This window comes from Amphiura filiformis, chromosome 4 (assembly GCF_039555335.1).
Source record: "Amphiura filiformis chromosome 4, Afil_fr2py, whole genome shotgun sequence".
In the NCBI taxonomy this organism is placed as follows: Eukaryota; Metazoa; Echinodermata; class Ophiuroidea; order Amphilepidida; family Amphiuridae; genus Amphiura; species Amphiura filiformis.
Window position 1 is genome coordinate 49,189,396 of NC_092631.1, and position 14,397 is coordinate 49,203,792.

At 35.6% G+C, this 14,397-nt stretch overlaps 2 protein-coding genes across 2 annotated transcripts in view; one reads left to right on the plus strand and one right to left on the minus strand.

Annotated features, from left to right (window-relative positions):
- The window catches only part of LOC140151005 (kelch-like protein 18), a 76,232-nt gene that overhangs the window by 51,534 nt on the left and 10,301 nt on the right, over positions 1-14,397 (plus strand). Inside the window, 1 exon segment of the mRNA XM_072173192.1 lies at positions 1,223-1,731. Within this exon segment, the coding sequence (XP_072029293.1) occupies positions 1,223-1,731 (509 nt within the window).
- Positions 2,514-14,397, minus strand: part of LOC140151007 (E3 ubiquitin-protein ligase RNF217-like) — an 82,577-nt gene continuing 70,693 nt past the window's right edge. The window contains exon 5 of the mRNA XM_072173197.1: positions 2,514-2,523. The gene's annotated coding sequence lies outside the window, so the exon portion shown is untranslated. The remainder of the gene's footprint in view (positions 2,524-14,397) is intronic.

Sequence of the window (14,397 nt, forward strand, 5' to 3'; positions counted from 1 at the left end):
CAATTTTTTAAAATTTTTTTTTAGGTCAACCATGATCCTAGCATTTAGGTCTAGGTCCAGACTCCAGAGACACTACAAAACCGAAAAAAAACTTTGAAAAAAAATCTTTAAAAAAAAAAAAAAAATTTTAAATTTTTTTTTGTTGTTGTTGCAATTTGGTACCGGTTACCCGCCGAAAAATGCTTGGTACCGGGCACAAAATTACCAAAATCACACCCCTAATCAGTGTTCACTTCGACTTGCTTTCTTGATTTTTTTTTTTTTGTTTAAATTGTTAGGTCCAAATGATATAATTCCAATGCATTTAATGCCTTGATTAGATGGCTTTTTAAATGTTGAATATCTCTCCTAGAAGTGCCTTCTATGGGTTTCTAGAGTGTAGAAACCCAAGAGCTTGGGGCTTCCCCCTCGACCCCTTAAGCGGGCCCCTGGACCCCGGCCGTGATGGGCGAGAGCTCCACTCGCTGCGCTCACTCCGCTTCGCATTGAGTCAGTTTTCTGGGAATTCAATGTTGGCAGGTATGATATTGGCCCCAATTTAAATAGCTGTACTTGTTTCCGGGGGGGGGGGGGGGGGTCCCAGTACAAATGACCATGCGGGGACATGCCGCAAATATGGGTAGCATTTTCAGCCTTTTGGTATATCAATGACCCCTTTTTTTTTTTTTTTTTTGGTATATGAATGGGTCCTTTTTCAAATTTTTCGCAATTTTTTCGGAAAATAGCCCAATTTTTCCGTAATCTAGCCAAAATTGTCAAAATTTTCCCACAAACTAAGACAATTTGGGTTAAATTTAGCCGAAAATTTTGACTTTTGGTATATCAATGGGTCCAAATTTCTTGAAAAATTGGTATATTTATGGGTCCACTTTCAAATTCTCAGCGGCACGTCCTTACCAAAACCAAACTTGAGTACCCCCCCGGACTTGTTTATGCAATGGGGGAAGTGAAATAAAATGATTTATACTTACAATCAATTCTACATGTATATTCTCTTTTTATAATTGGCTATTCCAGTTGAAATTGATACACCCCATATGGAAGACATGACCTTAATCTCCAACACAAGGGGTGTAGATTTCAAGGCAACCCAATTTAAAATATATACTCCCAGTGTGAATGTCGTCCATAGAAGATGTATTGATCTCAAATGGAAAAATCTGTTTTCAAGTTCACTTCACTCGCAAACATTTTAATAAACGTTCACTTTGCTTATTTGCAGGAATTCATTCTTTTGCTGATATGTACTCTTGCGTCGACCTTGAAAATGTGTCCAAACGATTCATCTACCAACACTTCCTAGAAGTCGTAAGAACTGAGGAATTCTTCCTCCTTCCCGAGCAAGACGTGGTCAACTTACTGAAAAGTGACCAGCTTCAAGTTGACCAAGAGGAAGAGGTGTATGAAGCTGCCATGTCATGGCTTAAATATGACCTTCGCAATCGAGCTCACTGTTGTTGCAGTGTGCTGTCAAAGATTCGTTTTGCATTACTGGACAAAGAATTCCTATTGAGTAATGTGTATAAGTCGGAACTGATCAACAGTTGCACCAAGTGTAAGGACAGAGTGGCGAACGCACTACGCATACGAAACGACAACCAGGCGCTGGCGCTGATTGGTAGTCGCTCGCAACCACAGAGTATTTATGTGATTGGAGGAAGAAATAGCGTAGATTGTCAACTTAGTAGCTGTGAAAGATATGATGCTGCAAGGGATAGGTGGATACCACAGGTTAGTATACTTGACCTTTCACCTTTGACCCAAACAGTATGACTGACAGTAAATTGTAGATAGACAATCAACAGACGTCATCATTACTTTTATGAGAACTTTGTAACAGTGTGGTAGGTTGCATACATATCCTTTTGGTGAAAGTTGTCAACTTTCAAGAGGAATTATATCAAGAAATGCACAAATTGTTCACTTTACTGGTGTGGTGGTACAGCATGGAATAAAAATGATCCCACAGTTTTCAGAGGTGTAAGGAGTCGAGTCATTCATGGTCATGTCAAGTCATTTCTAGCATTATGTCAAATCAAATGACTTGTCTTTGTAAAATCTCTGAGGGGAAAATTTGAAAATCTTGAGTTGAATCATCACATTTTGAAAAGTTGAGTCTCAAATCATTATTGTTACAAGTCTGACAGGTATGTATTTGAACTTTGATCTTTGACCCCTTGACTTCAATGCAAGATAAATTTCATATTCTCATATATGTATTCAAGATGCAGAGAATAAGGTAAGATGGTGCAAAGTATCATATCTGAAGGTTGAAATAAAGTTCATGCTCTTCAGAGATAAGGTCAAAGCATTTTGCAGTGTACCTTTTCAGTCCTGTGGTGAATCTCTACCCACTCCTCCTATTCCTCCCCCTGCTCATCCAATTTAATGTTGAACAAAGCCATTCTGTCAACAGGTCTACCCTCCCCCCTTATTGAAAAAAACCCCAGACAAGTTCAACTGGTACAGGGACTGTCTTTTGAGGAGAGTGAGAGCAATCACTCTCTACTGCTCTCCTTAAATCTGATATAGGAGAGCGATTTTTAGCTCTCCTTAGTTGACCATTCTCTCCTTACATATTGTAAATGCTCTTGAACAGCTCTCCTTGAAGGCTCCAGAAAAGCTATTTAATGCTCTCCTGCAAATTCCAAAAGACAGCCCCTGATTGGTACTTTTTATTTGGTCTGTTCTTTTTGAGGATCACATTTGCATATGCATTACATTTTCCTTGGTTGAAGCCCACAATAAAACAAGTAATGTAATAGTCATGCAAAATAGATTGTGCATGATCAATTATAGCAGGGACTGCCTTTTGGAATTTGCAGGAGAGCATTAAATAGCAAAACCATAAGTTCTATGCATGCTATCCTCTTTGGTTGAAAAAGGTTATGTGCAGGATTCCTCTTTGTATTTATGCAAATAGGTTTTCAGTATCTTCTTTAATTTCTAAATATATCTTGTTTTTTGAACAGACGTGGTATGGTGTTCTGTTCCATACAGCATGATTAACAGCTGCAAAATCCTTGTCTCCAGTTTTTTTTGTATTAAGGTTTTCATTATTTAAATCAATATATTATTGAAAAATAACACTTTGACTTTGATGTTTTGTTAAATTTCATTCTACAAATCATATACTTTGAAAATGTGCTTGCTTTATTGTTGTTAATGAGTTATGTACGTTTTACAAAAGTGTTGTTGTTTCAGCCCTCTTTACAACATAACGCAATAACCACAGGACCTACAAAAGTATATCTGTAATATTTGAATTCTTCTACACGTTCACTGTGAAATGATCAATACAGTTTTTGCCAAAGCTCGCTACCATTCGCAAGATGCTGTGAACTACCAAATCGCAACAGTTTACAATAGTTGCTAATCTGAAACTACCTAGATATAATATCAAAAGATTTGATCATCTCTCGGATATTAATAAATGTACCTTTAATGAGCAAATTAACTCTCTGACCTATTACATGATGTATGATATCAGTCTGTTTAATATTCTCAAAGATTTCATTAAGTTGCATCCAAAGCCGCTCAAATTGCCATCCAATATGCTCCAAAGTACACCATAATGACGTTATTTCATTTAGCCTTACATTGTGTGCTTCCATGAAACGTGTGGGCGGCGATTTATGCAGAGTATCAGGCGCCAATTTAAGACTTTGTTACCACATGGCTATTATTTTGGCTTAACAAAAGCAAATTGATAATTATGGATGATTCTATCTAAATTGACCTGACTAAATTTAAAGACCCAGCGCAAGTGTAAAAAAATTAAAAATTGTTTATAAATTGCTTAAAAGTGAGGGATAAGTCATTCAAATTGTCATTTGGTATTTTTGAAATGACAAATTTGGCAAAAAAAATGAAGAAAACAGCTGTACTGACGAAGTTGAAGCCCCATTCAAATTCACATAGCTAATTTAGATACTGTCAGTATGTAAATTACAGATTTGTGTAAAATGTCTTATTTTGTCGTAAATACACGGCTTTCAGCTGAATCACTCGCAGGCTATGTTAGCACATCTATGACAATGACAGATGTACCAAAATCTGAATTTTGATGATTTTTACGATCATCCGGATGAGCAAATCACTGAATGGGCCTTTAAGCATAAAGGCACCAATCATGAATGTACTGGTGCATTTATACTTAATTTTAGACATAGTTGTTCCCCGGGAGTTGTTCCCATTTGAATAGTCTGTTGGACTTGTTATCTGCATTTATGCATTTCAACCCTACATCTGCCATCGATATCCTATATGTTTCTGCCGGAAAACTGTGTGAAGCTGCATTTTCAGCGGGTCATTTGGGGCTATCTTTAACATCACAGTTTGAAGCGTGTGACATTTGGGCTTGCTCGTACAGATTTATTTCAAATCTGGCCGATAAAGCAATGCACCACGCAACACATGAATGACAAAACAATCGATCCACCACAAAGATTGTGTACTACGTGGATGCTGTTGACTACCCTTGGGCATTTATTGGCTGAAGCGTACCAACTTACATTTACTGAAGATTGTGCTTCAAGGAAAAGTTAAAATTATATGCCGGATAAATAATTGAATCGATTATTCACAAGTAAATTGTTTGATCAATTATGTAAGCTTTAGACACTAAGGCTGGATGTTTTTGACAAGTTGATATCCCTTACCACAGATGCATTTCAATGCCCGAGGGGAAAGTTGCAACTTAAGCATGAAGATACGCATATATTTAAAGTTCCATAGCCAGACTGATTGACGTTATATTTGAAGTGTCGCATTAAAAAGACAAGTTGCTTATAAAACCTGATGTACAATCCAAAGGACCAATGAAGGGTTTGACTCTCAAGGCCAAGGGTTTGACTCTTAAGGCCAATGATTTGACTCTCAAGACCAAGGGTTTGATTTTCAAGCCAAAGGCTTTGACAATGGCTTGACCCTCAAGGCCAATGCTTCAATTCTCAAGATCAAGGGTTTGACCCTTAAGGGCAAGGATTTGACTCTCAAGGCCACTGGTTTGACCCTCAAAGCCAAGGGGTTGACTCTCAAGGCCAAGGCTTTGACTTTCAAGGCCAAGGCTTTGAATCTCAAGGCCACTGGTTTGACCCTCAAGGCCAATGCTTTGACTCTCAAGGTCAAAGTTTTGACTCTCAAGGTCAAGGGTTTGACCCTCAAGGGCAAATGTTTGACCCTCAAGGCCAAGGGTTTGACCCTCAAGGCCAAGGGTTTGACCCTCAAGACCTAGAGCTTGACCATCAAAGCAAAGGGTTTGACCCTCAAGGCCAATGATTTGACCATCAAGGCCAATGCCCTAAAATCAAGACTAAAAGTAGGGATGACCAATGAACCATCAACTTGATTAGAACACTCCCATAGACATGCAGGGAGCTCAACTGTGCACTGTTTGCACAGACATTTCTAAATTGATCTCATTCTTTTAATTTTCAATATTTTTCTGTAACAATTGGGGAAGTTACTGCCAATTATATTTTGTAACTATCTTGCAAATTACAGCAACAGAACTTATTTCGTTTTTCTGTAAGTGCGAGTCAAAATTGGTCCATCGCCACAGTGCGCTTAATTGCCAGTGGCTGAGTTCAGCACTGCTCAAGAATGGCACAAAATATTCATGTCAATAATTTCAGGTGAAACACATAGCCTACTGAGCTGAAATTTGGCAGAGATGCCAGTAATACCTCTGTCATACCCTCTGTAAAAGGTTAAAATATTGAACAAGTAGATCTTGAGTTACAAATTAAATCACCTTTGGAATTTCCATACTCCTTCGAATCATGCTAAGAAGACACCTTTCTGAACATAAATGTGAAGTTTCGTGCTCATTTGATGTATTTTTCACCTGATTTCAACCCTAAACGTTTTGTTATATTTAGGCCCATACCATCTACAACTTGCTGCTGGCTATACCTTGTTTAGGACTTTCACCTGAATGTGCAACCATAACTGTTTCAAAATAGCCCATGATAGTCATGCAGGTAACTCCGAGGTCAAGCATTGAATTGGTTTGAACAAAGATACTCATAATGTATTGAGTATCTTTGGTTTGAATGAGGAATACTACAGGAACCAGCGCCTTTTGTTAGAAGTCACACATGAGCATGATGAGTAAAGTGGATAATCTCTATTGTTGTGAATGAGTCAATGACCTTCAAAACTTTGTATGTTTACATACACCTACTAATTGGTCATATTAAACCCAATAACATTGAAACTCTTGGTTGTGAAAAAAAAGTTCACCTTCTAGTGCAATTTTGATTTTGTGCCATATCGGCTATCTTGGATGATTTTTGGCAAATGTCCTCTAAATGCATGATTTCAATGCCTCGGTTTGAAAAAATAAGTTATGCCAGTGATTAGATAAGTGCCATTTCATAAGAAACCCCTTTGATACTTTCACAATATGCTTGTTTCATGTTTGCAAATATGTTAAAATAAAGAAATATATAAAGGTAAATATATGCTTATGCCAATTTTGCTCCCAATTGCTATTTTTGGACCTTGCATTTTATTTCGTTCCAATGACCGGTCAGAATGGGAAACTTTGATAATTCATAATTCGACAAGTTTTTGACCGATTTTGCCCATTTAACCACCAAAATACTTCTGTTGATGAGTTCTACCCAGAAAACAATATTTTGTAGCAATAGGGTCAACATGAAATTTTGATGGTTATCCCTACTAAAAGCCAAAGCTCGGCATCAAGGCACTATATCACTGCTATGAACAGAACCACTATCTTGGAAAATAGGTTCTAGGAACACTTAGCACACTTTAAAATGACATACCTTGTGTTTACAAATAACTGGACATCTACAAAAATGATTTACACTTCTGCTCTAACCATCAATCAATATTAGAACACTTCTCAACATTGCATAGTATGATCCAGGAGTATGATGCACAGGGGAGAAGGGGTAGCAGTTTACTGTTCTTGAAACAATAGTATTCCAAGAGTAGTTTCTTTGGAAAGGGATGTGGGATCCACGGTTGTTTGATGTGATCATTTATTAGTTTTTCAAACAAAACATCAAGTACAACCCAATTTTTAGGCTTAAACAGCTTAAAGCGGTATCATGCTAATGTATACAGATGCTTTTGAGTCATTTTCAACCAACTTTAATTTCTCCTTATTTACAACATTATTCACTTTCACAGCATTTTTTAAAGCTTTTTCGGTTATAAAATGTATCTATTTATGACAATATTGGTGGCGCTATTTAGAAACGGGAAATAACTCTTTCATGCTTTTAATGAAAATAATTCCTTTTTTTTTGATGAAATATGTTTATAAAATTTCTTTGTTGCTTGTTTCACCTATTCCACCTGTTAAAATGACAGTATTGATTACCTACCCCTTGCAAATTAAGAATATGATTTATGATAAATAGCGCCATCTATAATTTGCATTTTCTTAATAATGAAGCCAATTCTATAAACGCCAAACAACCGTGGGGAGGTGGTTGAAATGTTAATTACAATTCTTGTATATTCTTTATACCACCTATAAGATTTGTACCCACTTGTGATATTGTTACAGATGGGGAGGGAGTTGGGGACAAATGATCTAAACCAGGATGTGCTGCAAACATGGGTCATGTTTTCTGCCATTTGGTATCATTGACCCTTTTTTTAAAGGCCTATATTGGTATATGGATGGGTGATTTGTCAAAATTTATCATTTTGGACAAATAGCCCAAATTTGCCCCCATTGTAGCCATAATTGTCTGTAAATTTGAGTAAAACTATGGAAATTTGTATTACATTTGACAATTGGGCTTCAGGTATACCAATGGGACCAATTTTCTTTGAAAACTGGTATAGTGTGGGGTCTACTTCATGATTCTTAATACCCAAACCAAACTTGCGCATTCATTGTAACAAATGTAGCAACCTGTTTAGTGGCTTTGTCTATATTTGGTTTAATATTCCCTAGGTTTATTCCCTGTACTATATCACACTTTTCAGTGCTGTGTATTATCTTTCCTACCTGTGATGTGATAAAACACAGGTAATTTAGTTATAATCGTGTAATTTAGTTGCAATCATGTAATTTTATCCCCATCTGTCCCGTGAGTACTCCTGATGTATGTCAATTATATGTGTACAGGACTCTCAATTTGCGTAAATTGTGTTTATACTGGATACGGGAGATGTTTATTTCAGGAGTCAATGTATAATAGAAATCCCTGTTACATTTGACAAATTGAACAAGCACTCACTTGTAATTTGGCTCTTCTAGTTTAATTCCATACACCCCCTATGGAAGCCATAACCTTAATGTTCCACACAGGGGGTGTGAATTTTAAATGGGATTACCTGAATGGGTGATTCCACTTGAAATTTACACCCCCTGTGTGGGAAATTAAAGTTATGTCATCCATAGGGGGTGTATTATATCAACTGTAATAGCAGAATGGAAATGTTATACTTTGTTATACAACATGGGGGTGGGTGAGACGTCATTGTCTCCAACTAGAAGAATTAGGCCGAGGCTTTCAACCTTCCTTCCTTCTTTTGAACAGGCAGCAACTGTAATGCACTTTCTAATATTAACTACATGTAACTGGAGCTTTCAGATCCACTTGCTCATACTTCAGAGTATGCATTTTACGAAGATACATATTAAAGGAGGATGGTCTGTGAATGAAGTTTCAATCTTGATTGAATGGTCTTGACCAACATTTCCCATGTAAGAAGTTTGCTGGGGGTGGGGCACTGGTCATTGGCCAGGGGGTATCATGCATGGCCAAAGATTCACATAAAAAGGGTCTTTTTTCATGATCAGGCACTGTACGTACTGAAGTTTGGGGGGTCATTGAAGCTGTTGATTGGACCATGGGTGCTTAAACTCAACTTGTTAAGTTTTAGAATTGGTTATGATCAGTACCTGATGGCTACAATGTAGGAATGATAACCAGTCCAAAATACCTAAAGATCAATTTCTTGCAATTCTTTACTTTGTAATATGCAATTTATCTCACATATAGGGAGAGCATTTTACTATCAAAATTTGTTCCAGTTTACCCCACCCCTACCTCTAGTCGGGGTCAGAGTAAAACATTACAGAAAATCCCACTATGTGAGGCAAAATGTCAAATTTAGGCAAATGGCAAAAAAAAAATAATAATAATAACAAAAATTAAATAACAAAAAACAAAATAGCAACAACAATAATTGCAAAATTACAATATTTCTTTGCCCATTTTTAATACAAGCAATATTACCTTATGAAATTATATTGTACTAAGTAATTCAATTTCAAGGCAAGATTATTGTTTTACATTGTGATATCATTGTGCAGTGTAATCAAGCACAAAGAGCCGGATTTTGGTGAATTTTCAGAGTTTAAGTGCCAGAAAGCCTCATCAGTAGTAGCTGCCGTGTGTCATATTAGTTAATATATGTACAATGTAGAATATGGAAATTATTAAATGTCTATAGGGCAGCTATTGCAGATAGGGCCTTTTTGCACACCCTCACCCTCAAATTGATTTTGAGATATGTTTAAATGAATTGATCAATTTCTTTTTTTCAGCAGCAGTTGCCAAATAGAAGGAAACATTAGTTCCATTTGGGCGAGATTTTCAGTATGTAATTTATAACCTTGCAAATAGGAAATCGTAAAATAATTTAAAAAATGCAAATTACCTTTGCTTGATGGTATCATAATGGCAGAAATTACGACCATATGGATAAAAATAATTGCATTTATCCATATAATCGTATGAACCATCCTTATTATGTTTTGTCCAAGGTCGTTGGAAACGTTTTTTCTGATATTTCCATATTTGTGTTAGTCTGTACCATTAGGCTAATGAAATGAAATGATTAGTTTCCCGTCACATTTGTTTCAGGGAAATATGAGGTCATGATTTCATTATTCATTATTTTGGAAAATTTGATTATTGTCAAAACTTTCATTTACATGGCTATTACCAATATTGTTGATGGAAGACCATCTCAAAACAGGTATCAATGCTTAGATTATCATTACAGACATTTTGCAACATATTGAGAACAGATTTGAATTTGTTTTTATTAAAATGAAAAAAATATTGCAATTTTTGTAATCACTAGAAACATGATGAGGTAATCCTTAAATTTCCATTATTTACCACATCCTCTACCCCTACAACTAAGAAAAATTGCTGATTATGATCAGCAGGGGATGTCAGAAATTGTTTGAGTTTCAATTTTGATCATTTCCATCTCAATTTTCAGATAATTGACTTTTTTATGAAAATAATGAAATTTTTGGTCAATTTAAAAAGGAAACTAATAATTTCATTACATAGGCCTTATGGTTTTAAAATTCAGAATATTTGCATCATATGTCAAATTATCTTCTATTAGCTAAAAACAGATTTAAACTGTTGGCTTCAGTGTAGCAATGACCTGAACATGTGCTCTGATAATGCACAATTTATTCAATTGCTATTTTGTGAAATAAAGAAAACACCATAGGAGACAGCTGTGATAATTGCCATAGAAATTAGCAGTACATCTCACATGATTATCATATATGTGACGTGATCAATTCAAATCAATTTTTTACCTTTATTAAGGGATCTGGAATGAGCGTTTTGAGCGTTTCGACAGTATTTTTTGTGGAACATGAGAGCACATCAGACATATCGAATTGCATTCTGAATACGAAGAATGTCTTTCTGATATCAAATAATTTTAATTTTTTGACATTCACGATATAATACAAATTTTATGACAAATTATTAAATTTTGATATTTTTCACATTTTTGATATAACAGTCCTCGAAGTAAATTTTTATAAATCTAATGACGTATTCTTAAAGTGTATGTAGCTGGGAGGAAAAGCCGACGATCAATTGAAAATTTTGACCTTTCGTATTGAAGATATGGATTTTTCCCCCAAAAAGCTTTTCATCCCACCTACATACACTTTAAGTATAAATCATTAGATTTATAAAGTTTACGTCAAGTACTGTTAAATATCAAAAATATCAATTTTTAATGATTTGCCATAAAATGTGTATTAAATTGCTAATTTGAAAAAATAAAAATTATTTGATATCAGAAGGACATTCTTTGTATTCAGAATGCAATTAGATATGTCTGATGTGCTCTAATGTCCCACAATAAAATCGTCCAAACGTTCATACCCCAGCCCTTAACTGCACATGTTGCAGATTGTGACATAAACACCATCAGAATTAGACATTGATTACTTAGATATTTCTGTTGAAAACAATGAAAATGAAGACAAATGGAACATATTATGTGACTAGCTCCCACAAACAGGGAGCATGTCACCTAGACATTTTATAAAGTTATAATTGTTAATTTAAAGATGACATTCTCTGGTTTTTTTTCAAATATCTAGTGTCATGGTTATTGAATGGGGATGAAATTTTGCTTTGAGCTCATTGAATTGACAATTATTTAATCAATAATCAAGAGTAAAACTATATCCCTATTGTTTCCTGTGTTAAGTTGGCCTGTTTCTCCAAATGACAGTGAAAGCAAAGTATCATGATACCATTTGCAAAATCATTCATATCTTGAAAATTATTCATTCAATTAATATTATTTTAGTATCAATTTTAAAGTTAATTATCTGGTGTTTTTTTTCTGAACTACACAAACCTCAAATTATGTAAAAAATGTAACTGGTTCTCTATTTTGTGAGTGCATTCTCATAATGATGACATTATGTAACTTCATTAAGTCTGATGTTGATAATATGAGTTATTGGTAAAAGCACTCAAATTCTCTTGTTGCTTTTTGGTTCAGTAACTGATAAATTGCCTCTAACCAGAAGTTAAATTTTCATGGGGTTTGTTAACTTCAGACATAATAGTTTTCTTAAAAGTCACATTTTCCTTTTGGAAACATGAATTTACACCAAATTTGTTATAGGTTTGAAAAAGTTTTTTGCAAAACTAATCCATGATGAATGCCTGTCAGTTATTAGCTTTCAATCCTGGCCAATGTTTATCAAAGACAAAAGTTTGTATGTAATATATTATTTTGAAGTATAAAGCTGTGAAGCTGGGACATTGATACAGTTATCTTTTGCATTACCCTACATACATGTAGGACCCATTGTCACCTTTGCTATTTACAATGTAGTACACAGGCATATATTTACAACAATATCCCCTAAAAAAAAAAAAAAAAACTTGTTCTTAGGACAGGTGGACTTTCCAAGTAGCGTCAGTCGGTCGGCTGCAATTTTTTTCTTCTTTTTTTGAAAGCTAAATGTAAAAAGTCATCGAAAGCTTGAAAATCTGAAAAAACAAAACACCATATTTTGAACATTTTCTCCCTAAAGTTGCTGTCAAAATCCACTTTTTTACTTTGACCATACAGCTAAAGAAAATCTCCAAAATGCAAAATCTGGGTCGGCCGGGCCTATAGAAAGGGTTCTTTTGTTTTTCGTTGCCACTTTATTCTTGCAAGTATGTCACCCCTGCCTCATGAATGCAAACATATCTCATTTAACTTTAACATTTCAAATTCTTCCTGGGTTTTTGCATGATGCTGTTTTGTAGGGTGTCAAGTAAGCATTTCTCACTTTCATAATTCCAATTCGTTTGTAAATGGGTCTATATTTAGAATAGCATGAGCATGTGCCCTTTCCAAGGGGAATGTTTCCTTTCACAAGATCCTGTACAGTGACTTAATACACTGAAAGTGTAGCTATTTACTGGAGATGTAAAGTGTGTATCAAAAAAGTACCCTTTTCCAGGTTGCTCAGATTTATATGTATAACTTTTGGCATTCTGATTAGAGAGTAAATGATATGAATTTTTGTTTTGATATCCTCTACTGTGTAATAATTATAGGCAGGTCCAACATTTTATCATAGTAGATACCGGCACAGTGCGTGTACGTAGCTCGCTGATTGCGCACAAGTGCAAAATTTGTACATTATTTTATCATAGATACCGGGAGTGGATACCGGCACAACTGGGTTTTATACACATGTTTAAAAGTAGCACTAATGTCCACTTTTCTGATTGCCTGTAATATAGAGAGTATATCGTTTTTTTCGATGCATGGGTCAGTTTAATTTTCGTGCATTACATGATTATACAAGAAAGCACCTGTAGGTCCTTTTTCCCAGATGATGTTGAGCTTCACAAATTTTTAGGGTATTTTATGAATACTCAAGTATTTGTAAATCGAGCCCTAAAAGAGTACTAATTATGATTTACATTGCAAAAAGAGGAATTGATGTGTAAATTTACACAAAGACAGTAAAAACCATGTCTTCAGAGTCTATGTTGAAACATACAATGAGGTGTGTTTTTGCTGAAGATGCTCTAGTGCATTGCCTGTCAGAACTCATTTAAGATGGTGCTATTAATCTCATTAATTTATGCTGCAAGATAGCTTAATTCACCACATCACACCATCAGGCAATATGTTTAGATAGCACCACATCACAACAAGTGCTGGCATAGCTAGTTCATGTTCGTTTTTGTTGGGTTTTTTTCATGAAAAATGTTGAAATCTGCCCTTTTTTTAAAGGAAAAAGTCACAGAAGTTCCACTTTTTTAGTTCCCTGAACCCCTAAAATAAATCTTGGGATGGGCCTGGTCATTGATATGATGAACAGTTTATCATGTTTATATGGCAGTGGTTTGTAACCAATAGGTCATAATGACCAAGGGTGACTTTAGCCTCTACTGTCTATGGTTTAGCCAGGATCCAAAAACTGCCCATCCACAGACTCGATGACCATAAATTTGTGACCTTAAGCTACCAGAGAGTATACTACCATGTGACAAATTAGGACCAACAAGTTTTACAATAATCTATAATGATGCCTGTTCATCATGCTGGAACTGCGATAATGCATCAGAAATTGCCTTCTTATAGACATTTATAGGCTTAAAGTTCATTTTACATTTAAATGTTAATTTTTTTAAGTAAATTCTACTATAAATTTATATCATCTGGGTTTATGGCACAGCAGGGTTATGGACAGCCTGGGCAATTTTCAGACTGTCGAAGTTTTTGATCGGTCATCCACAAGACAGAGATGGGTTGCTAGCTAAGGCAGTGCTTGACCGTTACCCCATTTTGGGTTGCAAGTTGCAAATGCGGGGGTCACAAGAGCTATCAAATAATAAGTTTGGGCATGCGACACAATTTTATCAACATACTGGTAGAGTTGCAAGTGGGCAAAATTTTAATAAATGGGGCAGGATTTAAAAAAATGTTGGGACCCCTGATTTAGGGATAGGGTTATGTGAAAGCAGTGGTGGCACCACAGGGGTCTTGCCCCACTTTCCTGTTGCCTTTCTTGGGCAACAGCAGTGGCAGCACCACGGGAACTCTTGCCCTACTCCCCTGTTGCCCCCTCCAGTAAAAACCCGAAATAAAAAAATTCCTGACACCGCT